At 35.7% G+C, this 19477-nt stretch overlaps 1 protein-coding gene across 1 annotated transcript in view; it reads right to left on the bottom strand.

Moving 5' to 3' along the window:
• INPP4B (inositol polyphosphate-4-phosphatase, type II, 105kDa) overlaps nt 1-19477 on the bottom strand; it is a 713554-nt gene that overhangs the window by 350343 nt on the left and 343734 nt on the right. Inside the window, exon 9 of the mRNA XM_006876519.1 lies at nt 11093-11240. Coding sequence (XP_006876581.1) covers nt 11093-11240 — 148 coding nt within the window. The remainder of the gene's footprint in view (nt 1-11092; nt 11241-19477) is intronic.

The following is a 19477-nucleotide window of genomic DNA, read 5'->3' as shown; positions in this document are numbered from 1 at the left end:
TCTGTTTCTTCTTTGATGGTAATGAGACCTCCCCTTTACTCAGAAATGGCTCATTTTCTATCCAGCAGTACTGTAAAAACTGATCAATCAAAATTAGCCTTGTTAACAACATGCTAAAACTATCATATAATCCATTGACATCTTCCTCCAACTTTTCTTACCCAGACTATCAGGAAAAAATCATTTGGTGGGGAATTGCAGACTATGACAAGAAGAGATATTAAATAATTCACTATAATACATAGGCCGATTTGTTTTTGTTTTGTTTTGTTTTTTTTCTCCACACTTAGAGTATGCTAGATTTTAAAAAAGTTATGGTCTTTTTCAATGACAAATTCCTTATGGATCATGATTCTGGAAAACTGGAAGAAAGTGCTATACTGAGCATTTTAACAGGATACCGGAAAGTATTATTACAAAATCAAAGAAACCTTTATTAAGTAAAAATATCAAAATGTGAAGCTACTGCTTCCTGACATATGTAATCCATCTGAGTACAAATGCTTAGCAGTAAATCAAGTAGAGGTGATGTAATAGATTACAACAAATTGCCAAGTCAGCAGTTTGAATTGAAAAGTCACTCCAAGGTACAAAAGTCGACGCATGATTTGGAACCAAATTGACAGCACACAACAATAACATCATAAGTTTAGATGACAATTAAAAGTTGTTATGTTGTTGTTATGTGCCATGGAGTCAGTTCCGACTCATAGCGACCCTGTACAGGGTTTCCGAGGCTGTAAATCTTTATGGGAGCAGAAAGCCTCATGTTTCTCCCACAGAACAACTGGTAGTATATAACTGCTGTCCCTGAGATTCGCAGCCTGATTCGTAACCACCAAGCTACCACAGCACATTGGTAGCAGTGGACTCCATGGGATTGGATGTGACAGATTACAAAGAGGGTAAGGGTATTAGAGCAATACAAAAAGTATTAACCCCCAAGAGATGGAGTCCTGGCATGGCAATGGACTGCTAGTCTCAAGGTGGGTGGTTTAAACCCACTAGCTGCACCTTGAAAACCCTATACAACATCATTATGAGTCAGAATCGACTTGACAGCACTTAACAACAAGAGATGCATAGAGTGAGAAGAACGGAAAGATCACTTGAGTAACAAAAGATTGAGGAACAACAGCAATTGATGGAAGACCATATAAATGTGTGGTTTCACACTAGAAGCAGTTTAGTACAGCTGAGAGGCGAAAAGATGAAGACCAAAGAGTGTTCTTTGGATTTGACAACATAGAAGTCATTGGGAAATTTAGCCTGTAATTACCGTAGTCCCCACCAGTTCAAATAATAATAAAAAAAGACAGAGAAGCTGAAAGATATAGACAGGGAGATAAGATTGTTGAAAATATAATATGATATTATGAAAACTGAAATTAATAGAAATATTAAATTGTTCACATCCCAAATAGGGAATGTGTTTTTTAATGCATTCATGAAGTATTTGGATGGAAACGTTACATAATAAGTTACTGCAAAAACTAGACATAAACTAGCAGGTTCTCATCTGCATCATCTAGCTTCGCTCAAGGCCCACTGAAAGACGTCCCGAATCTCATCTGCACGCCCCACACGGCCTGGTATAGTGAGCAAGCCTCACTAGAGATGCGGGAGGGCGCTGCCACCGAGATCCGCAGGGCCATTACAGGTCGCATCCCAGAAAACCTAAGAAACTGTGTGAACAAGGAATTCTTTGTTACAACAGCTCCCTGGTCAGTAATAGATCAGCAAGCAATTCATCCAGAGCTCAATGGCGCCACCTACAGGTATCTAACAGGTATTGTGGGCGTGGCTCCAGGAGGACTTCCTGCTGCCATGGAAGGCATCATCCCCGGAGACATCCTGGTGACTCATAACCTCTCTACAGTGGCACACCCTTCCCAAGCCCCTTCTCCCAACCAGCCCACAAAACATGGGAACAATCGTGAGCACCCCAAGGAGCAATAGCAGAGAATGCTAAGGGGAGTCGTTCGTGTAAACCTAGGACCAAGAGACAGTGAGCAATAGAGACCTTCGCGGAAAGGGATTGGACCATCGTCCTCACCGATTCTGGACCTGAGGCATGCTAACCTACACCGGAGCTGGAAGCCCAGAAACCGGAGATACCACTTGCTGTGCGTGCGTGGAAAGACTTGGGTGTGATTTGTTAACGACCAACTTCTGTTAGTGTGTGTTCAGTTTCTCATCTGCATCCAATCACCAAGAATAAATAGCTCTTTTTCCTTTCTCAGTTCCTTGGGCACAGCAGGTTCAGAGCACTTCGCTCTAGAATATTGCATCTAGAGTTCCCACCATCAAAATATGAAATGAAAAGAGGAGATCCCCTCCCACCACCACCCCTATGACTCTAGTCCCTTTGGTCCCTGGGGGCTGCTGGCCTCTTTTGCTAATAGGAATATTAAACTCCAATGCCGCAGGGGTGAACTTGGACTGAAGTCAGCACCCCCTGACTGTGTACTGAGCAGGCAAGTTGACTGTAGGTTCAGTAATACCCTCTAATGATGCAAAAAAAAGAAGAGTATTGAGTTTCAGAAGTTGTTTGTGCTCAAATATATTTTCTCAGTTTCAGATCCTCAGCTATTTTATTGAGTGGAAAGTCTTGAACTGAAAGGGTTCAAGAATAATGTTGCATTTCCTTATGTCTCAGGAAACCCTTTTTATGGTAACTTGCCAGATTGTCTATGAACAAACCCACTTTTTTAGACATTGATAAAAGTCTTCTTTTCTTCACATGATATTTTATACAAGAACACTTCAGATGTGTTATTAGATGTGACTGATTTTAACAAATCCTATTAGATTTGTATCCACTAACTACATGTTATATTCATAGTCTTTTGTGAATCATCACTTTTTTGTTTTAAAAGATGGCCTATTTTGAGCCTTTGTATAGGTACATTCCTGTTTTTTGTGTCAAAAACAAACAAAAACAACAACAACAACAAAAAAAAAACCCTTTCAAGCTGTCCCAAGAGAGATTCTGGCTATCGGAAGTATGTTTCGTTTTAGTGTGAGCCACTGTTACCGTGTTTGTTTATTGTAAAGGTGGACATTTAGTGTTCAGTGCAGTTTTTAATAAAAAAGTAATTTTTAAAAAATGCTAAGATATTAATATTTTCATCATTTAAATTCTATTCAGAATAGAAATAAAATAAATATGCACTCAAAGAGATTTGTTTAAAACAAGAAGAAAAGAGACATAAATGTATGAGACACAGGAAGGATAGAATTGATAAGTAACGTCATGTGGCATTGTAGAGATCAGTAAAAAGCAGGACATAAATCTTATGAAATATGTTAGAACTGATTCAACAGTAGAAGGTTGGGTTGGGTTTTTAGGTTTGATTTATGAGAAATATACAAAATTTATATGAAGAAACTACAAAAGTATATTTGTATATATAAAATAAGTTTTGAACAAATCCTATCCCTGAATAGAAAAAGTGAATAATCCAAATATACTAGTTCTTTGAAAGTAAATGGGTTGCTGTTGTTGTTACTACTTAATTTTCTTAATTACATTAGGGATGAAAGTGGTGAAGCATGAAAACTTGGCAAGTATCATAAGTAGGCAGGAACGAAATTGAATATACAATGATATTGAGGAAATTGGATACGTTTTCAGAAATCTTGCTAATTTGCAGTTTCACTTAAAAAAAATAAAATTGTCAATTCTGATTCACAGAAAACTTATGTGTACATAGTAAAACTACACACCAGAGAGTTAAAAAAAACCTTTCAGAAGTAGATTTGCATGCTTGTCCTTTGAGGCATGTCTGGGTGGGTTCAGACTGCTAACCTTTGGTACTAGTCAAGTGTTTAATCATTTGGAAAACACAGGGACTCTACTAATATTATAGCTAAAAATCCCAGATAATTGACATTTAAAATGTAAAATAAGCAAAAATGTTCAAAGTATAGTGTAACAGTAAAATTTCTAACCACATTAAGAAAATCACAAATATACATAAAAGCTCCTGTAATTAATAAAAATTTAAAGAGTAAATTAAGAATAATTATAAAATAGATTTATTATAAAAAAGGTCACTATGTTGAGTATATAAATAGCCCTTATGAGTATATATGGTGGTATATGAGTATATATGGTGTCATCTAGTACGGACTCATAGAGACCCTATGCACAACATTAACGATGCACTGTCTGTTCATGCACCAACCTCACAACTGTTGCTATGCTTGAGCCCACTGCTGCTGCCACTGTGCAAATCCATCTCCATGGGGACTCTCTTTTTTTTTTCCCAATCCTCCACTTTAGCAAACATGATATCCTTCTCCAGTGACTTGTCCTTCCTAATAATATGTCCAAAGTATGAGAGGTGATGTCTATTCATCCTAGTATTCTGGCTGAATTTCTTCCAACACAGATTGGCTTGTTCGGACATTCCAAGGTACTTTTAATATTCTCCTCCAACATCATAACTCAAATGCATCAATTCTTCTATGGTCTTCCTAATTCACTGTCCAACTTTCACATGCATATGAGGTTAGTGAAAATACCAAGGCTTAGGTCAGGTGCAACTTAGTCCAAGAATGGACATCTTTGCTCTTCGATACTTTAAAGAGGTCTTATGTAGCAGATTTGCCCAATGCAATGTGTCATTTGATTGCTTGACTTCTGTTGATGATGGATCTAAGCAAAATGAAGTCTTTGACAACTTCAATATTGTCTACATTTATCTGGATGTCATTTATTGGTCCAGCGGTGAGGATTTTTGTTATCTTAACATTGAGGCACAACCCATACCAAAAGCTGTGGTCCTTGGTCCTCATCAGTAAGTACTTTAAGTCCTCTTTGCTTTGAACAAGTAAAGTAATATCATCTGCATATCACAGTTAGTTAGTGAGTCTTCCTCCAATCCTGATGCCACAATCTAACTTCTCAGATTATGTCATCAGCACACAGATTGAATATGTATGGTAAAAGAAGCATGCCTTTCCTAAATTTAATCCATTTTGAGTAAGCTTGTTCTATCTGAATAACTACAGCCTAGTCTATGTACAGGCTCCTCATGAGCACAATGAGGTGTTTCTGAATACTTATTCTCTGCAATGTTGTCTATAGCTTGTCATGAGCTACACAATCAAAAGTTTTTTTTGTTTTTTTTTTTAATAGAGCACAGTCAAGATCCATCTGACATCAGAATTAACTAAATTGATGGTAGTGACTTTGGTTTGCTTTTGGTGATTACAGTGGGCTATTTTAGTGTGGCACTGAAGATTAATGAGCTAGACTGCAAGGTTGGTGTGAACCACGAGGTTAGTTGTTCAAACTCACCAGTCACTCCTCGGATACCCTATACAGGGTTGCTGTGAGTCAGAACCGACTCGATGGGACACAACAACAACAACAACATATCCTTAATTGGAATCCTGTGTGGTACTGCAGGTTAATGTGATGAACTGTAAGGTTGGTTTGAACTGCATGGTCAGTGGTTCAAGTTCACCAACTGCTCCTCAGAAACCCTATACAAGGTCTCTATGAGTCGAAACCAACTCGATGACACTTAATAACAAACATCCATAAATGAAAGTCAACTGGATAGTAACCTTAATTTCTTATGCATACAATGTAACACATCAATGTGCATGATTCCAAAAGGTCAAGGTCCTGCCTATTATACCTAAGCAAATAAAAATAGTGTGCTGGACTACTACCTGCAAGGATGGAGGGTCAAGTCCACAAACCACTTCTCAGAAACACTATAGAGGGTTGCTATGATTTGGACCCAACTCAACAGCATTTAACAATAACATAACAGATATAGAAAGCAATGACACTTACTCATCCTTGCACATTTGAGTACTGAGAATGTATTTGAAAATCTACTATATGATGTTAAATGACAATAACAACATTTTGTTGTTGTTGTTAAGTGTCATCTGGTCGATTCTGACTCATAAAGACCCTGTAGAGTAGCAAAATGATATCTTAATTATGAGTGATACATCAAGTAATACTTGAAGCATACTAATATATTAAGAAGTATATATTTCTGGTTAGCAGTATAGAGTGATTTTACTCTCCTTTTTATACTTTTTGCATTTTATTATTTTCGACAGTGATCATCTATTATTTCTTGATAAAAATCCAATCTATACCATTCTTTAGGATCTAAGAATCAGAAAATTACTAAATAAAATATAAGCCCTTCTTTACCAAAATAAGCAAAACTAGAGCAATGTCTAAACTATCTTATTGCAAAGTTTCTGACCCTAAATCAGAATATAAACTTCAAAGTACAGTGCTGTGAAAGGGCTTTGTTGGCAATTCAAAACCTGTTGTGTTCCTGAACTTGAACTCTGAAGATGTTTATGCCTTCCTCAACTAGAGGGAAACCCCAAATTAAAGGATTTAAACCCTATTACAAAGGATTCAAACCCTATCATAGACGTTAACACTTTGGGTATATACCATAGCAAATATAATAAAAGCAGCAGTTCCTATTGAGTCCAAATGTCACACTGGCTGTGAAACTAATATCAAGAGTTTGTTTAGATGGCAAAATCATCTAAAAGACTTTGGGCAAGGGCATTATGTATTAGTGATGTGAAAGTTCTATTGTCCTTTATTTCCTTGCCAACGTTTGTACTCCATGCCATGATTAGTTAAGAATGATAACATTTTCCTCACTTATACATTTATGTATGTATTCTTAAGAGTTCACCCACATTGTTCCATGCAAACAGACTCATACTAACTTACTTTTTTGTATATACCAACCTGAGATTAGTGAAAGGAAATTATATTTTTGAATGTTGTAAGTGAGATTACACTCTCTCAAGAGTTAAAACAAATGAAAAATTAATTAATTAAAATACACTTGTGACTATATATATACGAAAATTAAACCCATAGGACTGGAGTGGTTGTTCTTGTTGTTGTTAACTGCCGTTGAGTTGTTCTGATTCATAACAACTCTGTATAGGGCACTAGAGGAGAGGCTGGTGAGCCTTGCGGTTCAAGCTGACCTTGCAGTCCAGCGCATTAACACACAGCACCATACCTGGACGCCACGACAGGAATGAGGAATCTTTTTTTCTGCCAAAATTTTTAAGATCATTCAAGGACCATACAAAATTATCAACTGAAAAATTAACCTGCTATATTTGGTCAAACATTTAATTAACTCGCCCTTAATGTGATGGTTCAAGCTCACTAGCTGCTCCTTGGAAACCCTATACAGGGTCACTATGGGTTGGAATTGACTCAACAGCACTTAGTAACAATAACAACAATGTGATGCCTGAAGTCCTGGTATGACTCTGTGGTTTAACATGGTGGACTGCAATGTTGGCTTGTACCATAAGGTTGGCAGTTCAAGCTCACCAGCCATTCCCTGAAAATCCTATAGAGGGTTGCTATGGGTTGGAACAACTTGGTGGCACTTCACAACAACAATAACAACAATGTGATGGCTGGAATTGCACCAAATAGGTGACATTTCCTGAATTCCTACATGCTTATGGATGTCATTTCTATTCTCTTTGTAAATATACACAAATAAACAAATACCCTGTACTTATATAATAATGTGGGGTCATACTCTTTTCTATTTAAAAATCAATAACTTTTGTTTCATTGACTACTTCCACTTAGCTCTACACAGAAGTCATCCTGATCTTTGCAATGAAAAGAGAAATAAAAAATAAACCATAGACCAAGTAAAATATACAGCCAGAGTGCTCCTTAGAAGCACTCTGGTGAGAATTCATCTCAAATGCTTTGGACATGTAATCTGGAAGGATCAGTCTCTGGAGAAGGACATTGTGATTGGAAAAGTGGAGTATCGATGAAAGAGAGGAAGGCCATCAACGAGATGGATTGACACTGTGGCAGCAACAATGTGCCCACAGAACAATTTTAAGGATGGTAGAGTACCAGGCACTGTTACATTCTTTTGTGCAGTCTACATTAATCAAAACTGACTTGACGTTAGTGCACAACACCTTTTCACCATTCATAAATTCTGTTCCCATTTTGCACTAATTTTTCTTCCCAAAACACTTAAATTTTCCAGTAGTTGTAACTCTCTACCCTATTCAACTAATCTCTTCTCTTTCAGCACTTTTTCCCTCGTCTTTTTTTTTTTTTTCTCCTCACTTTTGTTCAGCATTTTTGAGGAGTTTACCATGTTTGTCTTGCATATTACTTATAAGAGTTCTCAGACTCAATCTATTTTTTCTTCTAACTCTGTGGATTTAATTTGACTGCTGAATTTTAAAATTTCATTATTAAAGCCATTATCATTTCTATCTTGACTTTTTTCCTCTTAGATGGTTCTTTTATTATGACTTTTTATTCTGTTTCCTATCTTCTTTCACTCTAATGAAGCTCATAGTCAATTTTCCTAAAAATTTCTTATATTTCCCTTTTAAATCACGGGGATGCTTTTTTCATATAAATGCATTTTTATAGATTCATTGTGCTTTTCAAACATATTCTAACGATGGGGGATTTAGGTAGAGAAGTCTGAAAGAATTGAAAAGGTATATGGAGCAAGGTTGTCATCACAATTTTAAGCCAATTCTCAGAAACTGTGAAGCTTTTAATTCATTTGATTTTTACAGGGCTTACATGAGATTTTCTTCAGTGAACAGTTTACAATATTCACTGAAAATGATTCCCAATTCTGTTCCAATTAATAGTGCTTTGCATTTCGGGACATTGTTTATTTGTGTCCATTCAAACTGCCCACCAGCTCCTTCTATGTTGTAAATGCACATGAAAAATGAGCTACAGAAAAAGTCAAGAGAATGGGTGGGTGGGTAACACTATGGTGTATTAAGAAAACCACTGTAATTATTTCAGTGGATAGGTCTACTGATAAAAAAAATTCTTAATAGCATCTTTTCCCTATTCTCTACTGATTATTTCTTCCAAGTATTTGCTGTGAGTGAATAGACAGAGGCAGAGAAATATTAATGAAAATGGGAATAACTATGTTGCACTCAAATGTAATAGACAAGCAGAAGAATGGCAACTTCTTAGTATCTAACATGCTTCTGAACTGATGACAGCTAAAAGGAGAAAGACCCTCAATGAGATAGATTCACACCGTGGCTGCAACAGTGGTTTCAAACACAGAAGTGAATGTAACAATAGCACTGGGTCAGGAGTAATTCTGTTGCACACCGAGGTGTTATGAGTTGGAACTGACTCTACACTACCTAACAATAATAAGAAACTGTTAACAAATAGCAACAAAAAGATTGGGCCAGAAGAATGATTTTTTGTACATTCCCACCATTAACTTGTTGGATTTTTAGATCTCATACCATCCTAGTATGGTGTTGTGACTGATAGCCACAATGTTATTGGTTCAAATCCACGAGCCGTTCCTCAGAAATCCTATACAGAGTCACTATAAGTTGGAACTGACTCAATGGCACTTAACAATAATAAGAAGCATCTAAATGGTCTTTCAACTAAGATTTTCAACTCCAAAATATTAGCCCAAGTGAGTACAATTTCTCTAATATTATGCCAAAATGTCAGTGTCTTATGAAGTATCATACATATATATTTTAAAATTTATGAGTATTTACATAGATATTTCATTGTGAAAAGCCTGTGGATCACAACAGTTCAATCCCTAAGCAACCATGCAGATGGCACAGTACCAGGCAATGTTTTGTTTGGCTGTGCATGCAGTTGTCACTAAGTCAGTCATATTCCAGTAGGCGAGGTTCTCAGTGTTCAATGCTAAAGAACGCAACAGTGATGAAGCTGATGATTCCATGAACAATTCAAAGATTCAAACCCCATTCTCCTTTACTTTAACTATGAACGCTCCTGTTTCTCAATTTTTGTGGCCCTCTAATCAGATCATTGTCTTAAAACCCATGTTTCTAATTTTTCTTAAAATTCAGGTTGTATTTTCTTTTTTTCCAAATTTGAATTTATACTCACTCCTTCCTGATTAAGTTTGTCAATACCCACCAGTTTTGACAACCCCGTCTCTGCAATATGTGGAGCATGCAAAAGGAGTACAATACTATTATGCAATTACATGCACTAAGGCGAATTTAAGATGGAAATACAACTTTGGGACATTTCACACTCTGATATATGTGTCAGACATTACAAAATGTTAACAATGAAAATATTTGCTAATATGCTGAGATTTAGGATCTTGACTTATTTAACATATGAATTTAAATTAGAAGTCATTTTTAAAGTCACTAGCCTAGTGGGTTACGTATGCATTGGGCTGCTAACCGCAAAGTCAGCAATCCAAATCCAACAGTCCCTCCATGGAAAAAGACGAGGCTTTCTGCTCCCATAAGTATTTACAGTTTTGGAAATCCTATACAGGATTCCTATGAGTTGGACAGCATGCAACAGTGGCAGCAGTAGTTTATTAAACAAGCAAATTGCATGGTTAGTCATGTCTCAGAGACTGTCCTTAATCAACCAATCATTTCACAATATTTCTGTCTTATTATAGCAGTTAATTTAATTTTGGTCTATAGCAATATCCACAAGTATAGCCTATTTTATCAATCTTCACAAAGAGATTTTAGACAAATAATTATCTGAAAACTTTGTTCAGATGAGAAATCTAAAGAAAAATCAAATGTGAATTTTTGTAGAAAGAGTAACCCTTAGGTTAAGATGAGGTAGAGACACTGAGCTCTATTAGCAAGGACAAAGCTTGTGTTATTGACTAGACACTAAACCTTACCAAACAAAGACAGCATGAGCCACATATGATAGTTACAATATATCATTTCAAATTTTCCAGTAGTCAGGTTATAAAAGTAATTTTAAAAAATCAAACAGAAACATTTAATAATATATTGAACATTGATATATTCAACATGTTAACATTTTGATAAGGAATCCATTTTCCTTTTGTGTTAAAAATTCAAAATCTGGTGTGTTCTTTGCAAAAAAAGCACGTCTCAATTCAGATGAGTCATATTTCAATTGATCAAATGCCACATATGCTTGTGGACACCGTACTGGCGTGTTCAGGTCTAGATTTTTATTTATCATCACCATGTCTTAAGAAAATTTAATTATTGTGAGAAGGAATCATAAATGGTTTTCTCTTACCTATACAAGTCTTCTTTTATGTGAAGGGAGATCAATTCCTTAGGAATATGAAAAGAAAGCATACTCTCTGACATCTGCTCCCGGATACGCATCCACTTATTATCAGATGTGGGAAATCTGTATAATTTACACACTGGGTTCGTTAACACTGGGATAGAAAAACAAACAAACAAACAAACAAAACAAGGGTAATAATTAAATTATAGAGATAAACACATCTGATGTAGATCAATCAGCAAAATCTCTACTCAGGATACAAGTCAAATTATTTGATTAAAATTTTTATATGACAATCAATTAGTAGTCTTGAATTTTTAGGAATGTGATTTTTACCTCTTTAATAAAAACTGAATTATGTGAATCCAGCTTTTATTAAATTAAAAATATATACGTAAGTATCTAATTTATAAACATGGTAGCAGGCTCTCTATTTACCATTTATTAATTCTATCTAAATTTCTTATATTGCTGACATAGAAAGCACATTGACTGAAAGCACAGAATACCTGAAAGATGTTCACTTGTGTTTTATCGAGTATGGAAAAGCACTTGACTAAGTAGATCATAACAAACTAAGGATAACATTGAGAGGAATGGGAATTTCACAACACTTAATTGTGCTCATGTAGAACCTGTACATGAATCAAGCGGCAGTTGCTTGAAAAGAACAAGGGTATATTGCATGGTTTAAAATCAGGATAGGTATGTGCTAGGGTTCTGTCCATTCATCATACTTATTGAATCTGTATGCTGAGCAAATAATCTGAGAATCAAGACTGGAAGAAGGCTCATTAACAACCTGTAATATGTAGATGACATAACCTAGCTTGCTGAAAGTTAAGAGGATTTTAAGCACTTGCTGATAAATATACAAAAATCCTCACAAGTGGACCAATAACAAAGCCATGATGAACAGAGGAAAAATTGAAACTGTCAAGGATTTTATTTTACTTGTATCCACAACCAATGTTCATGAAAGAAGCAGTCAAAAAATAAAAGGATGTACTATGCTGCACCAGAATTCTTTAAAGTGTTAAAGAGCAACCATGTTACGTTGAGGATTGAGGTGTGCCTAAACTGTGGTGCTGTGGGTTAATGCACCAGACTGCAAAGCCATTAGAACTGCAAGGTCAGTGGTTCAAGCTCACCAGTCGCTCCTCAGAAACCTGATACAGGGTCGCTATGGGTCAGAATTGACTCGACAGCACTTAACAACAACAACAAACTAAGCCAATATATTTTCAATGACTTCATATGCCTGAGAAAGCTGAACAATGAATAATGACATACAGAGAAGAGTTGATGCATTTACATTTTACTACTGTCATTATTGTCATATATCTAGAGTTTGAGAAGGGAAAAACTATTGAATTCCATATCTTGCCAGTCAGGTTAAACAATTAATGGGATCTTGTTAATTTTAATACATCTAGCATGATCAAAAATACAAGTGCATCTTTTTAGGGAAAGACAAAAAGTCAATATCTAACATGTCAATATTTTTCCTTAGTAACATATGTATATATTCAATTACTTGGTTTATCTATAATTATAATTATATGGCTATTATAATGATAATTATCTTCCTATGTCTGTATCTATGTGCTGCTTTTTAATCGCCCCCCACCCCACAAGATTACAGAGAATCTTTGTATCTGTCAAACTGTGAGTTAAAAATCCTTGGATTTTTCTTGCCTTTTAGAAAATAATATTTTTTTTAGAAAATATTCAATTCGAATTTCATCATAATACATGAATTCTTAGTTTTCTCTGTTGATCTCAAAACAAGTTCTTCAACTTTTTATTTTATTGTTTTCAGTTGAAAGCTCCCCAGTGTGTTCTAAATATAAACCTTGGTTGAACTACAGTAAGCAGAAATCAAGGGCAGTTTGATTAATGTGGTCTGTAACTCTCCTCTGACCACCCAGAACACATCATCCAAGGACTCTATGGGAAATTATTCCTCCTTAAAGAAAACACTTGTGGCAAATAATTAGACAACCTAGTCATTTTAAAATCTTGATAACGTTTGATATCAAGCTTTTTATGATCTTCTGACTTATGTAGTTGGTAAGTGCTGTTGAGTCAGTTCAGACCCATAGCGACCTTGTATAGGGTTTCCAAGGAGCTGGTAAGCTTGAACCGGCAACCAACTTTGCAGTCAAGCGCATTAGTTCACAGTGCCACACCAGGACTCCAATGGGTCTCCAAAAATTTGTGCTAAATTTATAAGGCTCTCAACACAAATATAAAGAGATCCACATTCTAAACCAGTTTGATCCATTCAGCAGCAATCTGTGTTAAACATCTAGTGTGTATGGATCAAGAATATTTTCTGTGAAAAATAAAATACCTTATAATGAGGTATGGTTTTTAAAATTAATAAAAATGATCTGACTTTTAATGACCATGTAAATCTGTTACCACAAAAAAAAAAAAAAAAAGACGACCTAAGACCATAAGATTTTCTCAACTCAACATTCTTGCTGGGTTGATGATGGGGAGGTTTTGTCATCCTCACAAAAAATAGAAGAATGATACTCATACATCAATATTAAAGAACAGTCTAAAAGTGATTAATATTTTTTCAGCTTCTTTTTTCTAATGTTTCTCTTCTATAATAGAGATACAATTTGAACAACTCTACATACATTCTCCAGCTGGACAAATGAGCCAAGCACTTTCATCTATGGTTCTCCATTGGAGCTAAATGGTCCTTTACAGAGGAGATGCTTCTCTGACCACACAATAGGCTCATCATAGCAGCAAAACTATGGAACACTTGTTTTACGCTATTTTTTAAGGAAAGTCTTAAAGCCATGTGTTTTTTATTGTCCACATTGTTTTAATGAGTCTGCCAAAACAATTAATAAAAAAATCATGTGATGCATTCTACTTAGAGAAAAGGTGTTGAGGTACTTTAGAGGCATCATGATCTTGTGAAGAATTAGTAAGGGTAAAGTTCTAAACTGATCCAGATTTTGATAAAGTCCCCTTCAGGTCCACCTCCAAGGATGAACATAAAGACAAAATATAAATAACAGGTTTTTTTGTAGTTTTTTTTAATCCAAAGTTTTAGCACAACTCACATTTCTATATTGTGTCGCCCTAGCTCTGTAGCAGGGACATTTTAACAAGGTAACATGTCACTTAATTTTCCACACCATTCAGCAATTGGAAAATCCAGCTGCTGCAATTCTGAAATTTTCAAAGAAAAGCTGCCAAATTGTTATTCAACAACGTCAATACACAGACAATAAAAAAAGTCATCTTTGCTCTAGCAACCTGAGCAGAAAAGGTACACCAGAGAGATATCATAGAGATGGTTTTCTCTTTTCCATTTCTGCATATAAACCTTACGAATCGGGCTGCGAACCTTAAGGTCAGCGGTTCGAAACTACCAGCTGCTCCGTGGGAGAAAGATGGGGCTTTCTACTCCCATAAAGATTTACACCCTTGGAAACCCTATACAGGGTCGCTATGGGTCGGAACCGACTCGATGGCACATAACAACAACAACAACAAGAAGGTCAGAGGATTGGATAAGAATTGTTGGAAATTAGGACTTAGGGACCTGTGAATCATCAAAAAACTCAAACACTTACTGAATCTGACTGTCTTTTATGCATGTTTACAAAGCCATTTTATCTGTGATTATTTTCATATACTCGCTTTCAGGATGTGGTAGATGTTACATATTTAAATGGAGTCTGATTTTTATTGGCTTAAAGTCTTAAAAAATCATTATTTTAATGTACTGCAGCTTCTTGTAGAGAATCCATTCACTCTGCAGCATTTAATTATGCAGTTGTTTAATAGTTTAATTATTCAGCTTAATGTACCTATATTGCCTATTTTGCAAATACTACTAAATTTACTTTATTTACTAAAGATAAATCTTTGTATTCCAATTACACACGGACACTCCCTCATTTGTATGTGAAGATATCTTAGATTTATAGGCATCTTTAGTGTAAGTTTGTTTGTTTGTTTTAAAGATTGAATGAGAATGAAAAAGTCTAATTAGAGATCACAAAATACTAAGAGTAAGAAAACTAAAAAAACAAGTTCACAAAATATATATGGCATAGCTGTCTCATTAAAAAAAATGATAAAATATATTGATAAAGAAGACCTTCCAAGAAATTTACAGGCAGTTTTCTACAGGCATGTTATGAAAACTGATTTCTGTTATTGCGTTTAATGTCAAAAATAAAATAAAGAAAAACAATAGACATAAGATACAAACTTGAGTTGGACAAAGCATTGCTCCCCTAGTTTAGCCAAATCCACAAGCTGCTGAACTTCCATCTTTAGTTTAAGACTAAGAACTAGAAAAAACTGTTACAGATGTTAAAATAAAATGTGTAAATTATATTTATAGGCACTTTGTCTCCATTTGGTGAATTTTGTCTGTAGAATTTGGATTGTGAGCATTGGATGATCGAAAAGGATTTGCTTCAGCTCTGTTCATTTTGTTTCTGTTCTTAAAGTATCATTTAAAAAGAGAAACGCTGGCTCATGTTTCAAGCTGAGAAACTTGGAATGACCTGTAGATCACTGTACTTACCAAATTATTTCTTGCCAATATGACACTGTTCAAGATATTCCCTATGTCTAGAAGATACTCCCTTTTTTCCTGGTTACATCTGGTAATCCTTTAAACTCATTTCATCTAGCACCTCCTCAGGGAGAATTCCTTGACCACTACCTTCTGTGCCTACAAGCGTGTCTTCTTTTACATCCACAATCCATCTCTGCTGTGATTTCTACCAATTGAACTATACATTTTCTGTGTCTCCATTAGAATGCGAATTTTGGTAAAGCGTTGCTTTCCTTGTTTTTTTATTCTATCTCCTGCACCTAGTACCAGAGGACTTCCAGCTGGCCCCAAATCATGTCAGAATAGAATTACACCTTATAGACTTTTCAATGATTTTTCAGAAGTAGATCAATCACAATGCATTTCTTCCAAGACACTGATAGATTCAAACCTCCAACCTGTTTCTCTTTTTACCAGAAGAGTGTATTAACTATTTGCACTACCTAGGGACTTGGTACCTAACATACTCATTGCTGTAGTGTCAATTCTGACTCATAGAGAGAATATAGAACAGAGTATAACTACTCCATGGGGAGTCCAAAGTTGAAATATTTACCAAAGTAGACACTACATGTTTCTCCCATGAGTGGCTGGTAGGTTTTAATTGCTGATCTTTCAGCTAGAAACCTAGCAACATCAGGACTACTTTCAGAGCTCTATTGTTGTTGACATGTGTTGTCAAGTCGATTCTGACTCATAGCAATCCTATGTACAATGGTACGAAAGACTGCTCAGTCTTGCATCACAAATTTTATGTTTGAGTCCAGTGTTGGGTGCCTTTCAATCTGAGGGCCTCATTTCTGATGCTATATCAATGTTCCACTGCTATTCGTAAGGATTTCAGTAGCTAGTGCCTCAGAAATGGATCATCTATTCCAGACTCATCCTAGTCTGTCTTGGTCTTGAAACTCCTCTGAAACCTATCCACCTTGGTTGATCTTACTCTCATTTGAAATACTGGTTGAAAAGCTTTCAGCATGATAGCAACAGGTAAGCCACCACAGTATGTGAAATTGACAGATGAACTCCGCAGTGCTTAGTAAATGAAGACACTTCCCAGAGATGAACATAAACCTTGAATCTCAGATGTTTCACAACATTACTTTCTGCATGAACATATCAGTTGCAATACCAGTTACAATGTCAACTGAAAGTCAAAATTGCAGGAGGGAAGGACACAATTAACAGCCCTACTTCAAAAGAGAATCTAGACATCAGAATGATGGGAGGACTAACCATCATTGAAAGAAAGACCTCTTTATATTCCTAGACAAAATGCTAACTTTATAACACATATCATCTTTCATTTATTATTTTTGTCATAGTTTATCTGAGGTAGACTAGGGGAGGAGATAAACCAAATTTCAACAAGATCGTAGAAATATTTAAATGAATCTAAGAGTTGATTACATTATGTCAAATAAGAGTAGATAGTGAAATGCAGTCTTCCAGCTGAAGCTACTTAATATTAGTATACAGCAATGAAAATATATGGAAACTCCCAAAGAGCAAAGTGAATTAACTGCATCACATTTGTTCAGACAGAAAAAGCCAAAAAATAAAAAAATCCGGTGAGTAAATAAAAAAGATCATGGGCAAAAGCTGAAATGGTCCCAAGTTGTATATAGAAGAGAATTATAAACACAAGAGCAAAATCAATTTAAACTAGTCTGGCGAAAATAAAGCAGACAGATACCTTTGGAATTATAAAACGATGTCATTTGGATTAGTAACCTTATGAATGAAAAGAAAAAAGAGAAAGTGTCTGGGAATTGCCTTTGGGGCTGCAATTCATCAGACATCAAAATAAGAAATATGTTTGACAATTCTTAAAATAGTCTTTGAATTTTGTCCCTAAATCTAACTCAGCTTTATAGTATTGTGAAAGGCATTTAAAATGTATGGCATTATATGACATTAAAAAAAAAGTTTTAAAATGAGAAAATCAGCAATAATTTTGAAGGAAAGCAATCAGTCATTTTATTCCAAACTTAAAGTAGCTAAATTGGAACATCTTTCTCATGGGGAGAATTGCAATGCAGTTTTTAGTTGCCTGAGACATAAATATAACTGATAAGCTACACCTGTTATCAACCATTTGACAAACATTTACTGAGCTACTATTGTAATCTGGCACTGGAGATACGGAAATAAATAAGCAATGTTTCTTCTTCTTAAGCTTATAATTGAGAACCTTCTGCAAAGCAACAGTAGTAGATGGTTTAACCCTATTTTGGGGGAAAGAATCAATGATATAGTGGCTTATTTTAAGAAAAGGTTAGGCTTATCTGTGAAAGCAAGAAGCACCAACACCAATAAATTCTCTAAATTGGAGGAGAAACTGTTAAGTATGACTGATAGTGGTACAGTCCCTTCATCTCTGTTTAGATTCCAATTTACACAGCCATGGAAATCACCCCTGTCAGATATACCCTCTGTGAATATGAAGGGCAGTCCACACAGTTAATATAGAGCATGAAAGTGGTCTTTAAGGAATATAAAGACAATTTCATGACTCAAAAAGTATGGAATTCAACCAAGGAAGATGCTGCATCAGATCTAATGCTTGCTGACAGGGAGAAACTCACCCAAAATGTGAAGATAATAGGAAACTTTGTGATAAGGTCTATTAGCTCCCCAGATGTGACACAACAGTATTAGTGTTCCTGGGCTGAAATACTTTGTAGAGTTATACTTTTGTAGAGAAAATTGGGAGAATTTTATGATATATAAAGAGATTTGCCCCCTCGACAAAAGTTTTGAATGGTATAGATTCACTAAGTGCGAAGAATAATCTCTGAAAAACAAAACTGTAAATGATAAAGTGTATATTTCATTCCATGTGAAACTGACTAAAATGGACACTTTTGGGAAATATCATAGAAAAAGACAACCAGCAAAAGCTAATCTATTTGTCAAAACAAAGCAAACAACAATACCAACAAAAGAAAACATATTTGGTTTTGAATTGACTCCAACTCCTGGCCACCCCAGAAATGGCTGCATAGGACTGTACCCCACAGGGATTGCACTGGATACTTCTCCAAAAGCAGATCTGCAGTTCTTCCTTCCAGGCTCTTATAGGTGAACTCAAGTCTCCAGTCTTATGGTTAAAAATCACACACTTAAATGTTTGCATGAAATTCAAACAATTGGCAGCTAAAAGGAAAGTTCATGAGTATCCAATATGATTTGAAAATTTTAGAATTGAGTCACCAAGAGGTTGAACTGTCTGTCAGGGTTACAGCGCTGGTTGGGTACTTTAAACCAGGTCTTATATTAATCCCATCAGAGCCTATATGCTATTGTTGGGATGCAGACAAGGTGTCTTGGTTGATGTGACTTAGCAGGAAGACCCAGTTGCATGACCACATGACAGAGATTGCCATTTACACTTCCTTATGGATCAGAACCAACTCTATAGCACTTCACAACAACAACAACATATTTAAAATATAGGTGCTGTGACTTAATATGCTGGAATGTAAAGTCGGTTTGATCTTCAAGCTCATCAGCTGCTACTTGGAAACCCTATATAGAGTTGGAACTGACTCAACAGCACTTAACAACAACAACAATATTCAAAATTCAATGGAGAAAAGATTGAAGTTGTCATGGACTTCATTCTTCTTGTATCAACTATCAACACTCACGGAAGCAGCAGTCAAGAGATCAGACGACATATTGCATGGGGCAAATCTGCTGCACAGGAACTTTTTAAAGTATTGAAGAGCAGAGATGTCAGCTTGAGGACTAAGGTGTGCCTGACCCAGGCCATGGTA

The sequence above is a fragment of the Chrysochloris asiatica genome, unplaced genomic scaffold, assembly GCF_000296735.1.
Source record: "Chrysochloris asiatica unplaced genomic scaffold, ChrAsi1.0 scaffold00388, whole genome shotgun sequence".
In the NCBI taxonomy this organism is placed as follows: Eukaryota; Metazoa; Chordata; class Mammalia; order Afrosoricida; family Chrysochloridae; genus Chrysochloris; species Chrysochloris asiatica.
The sequence above is the reverse complement of the archived record's forward strand: the minus strand, read 5'-3'. Positions and strand labels throughout refer to the sequence as shown.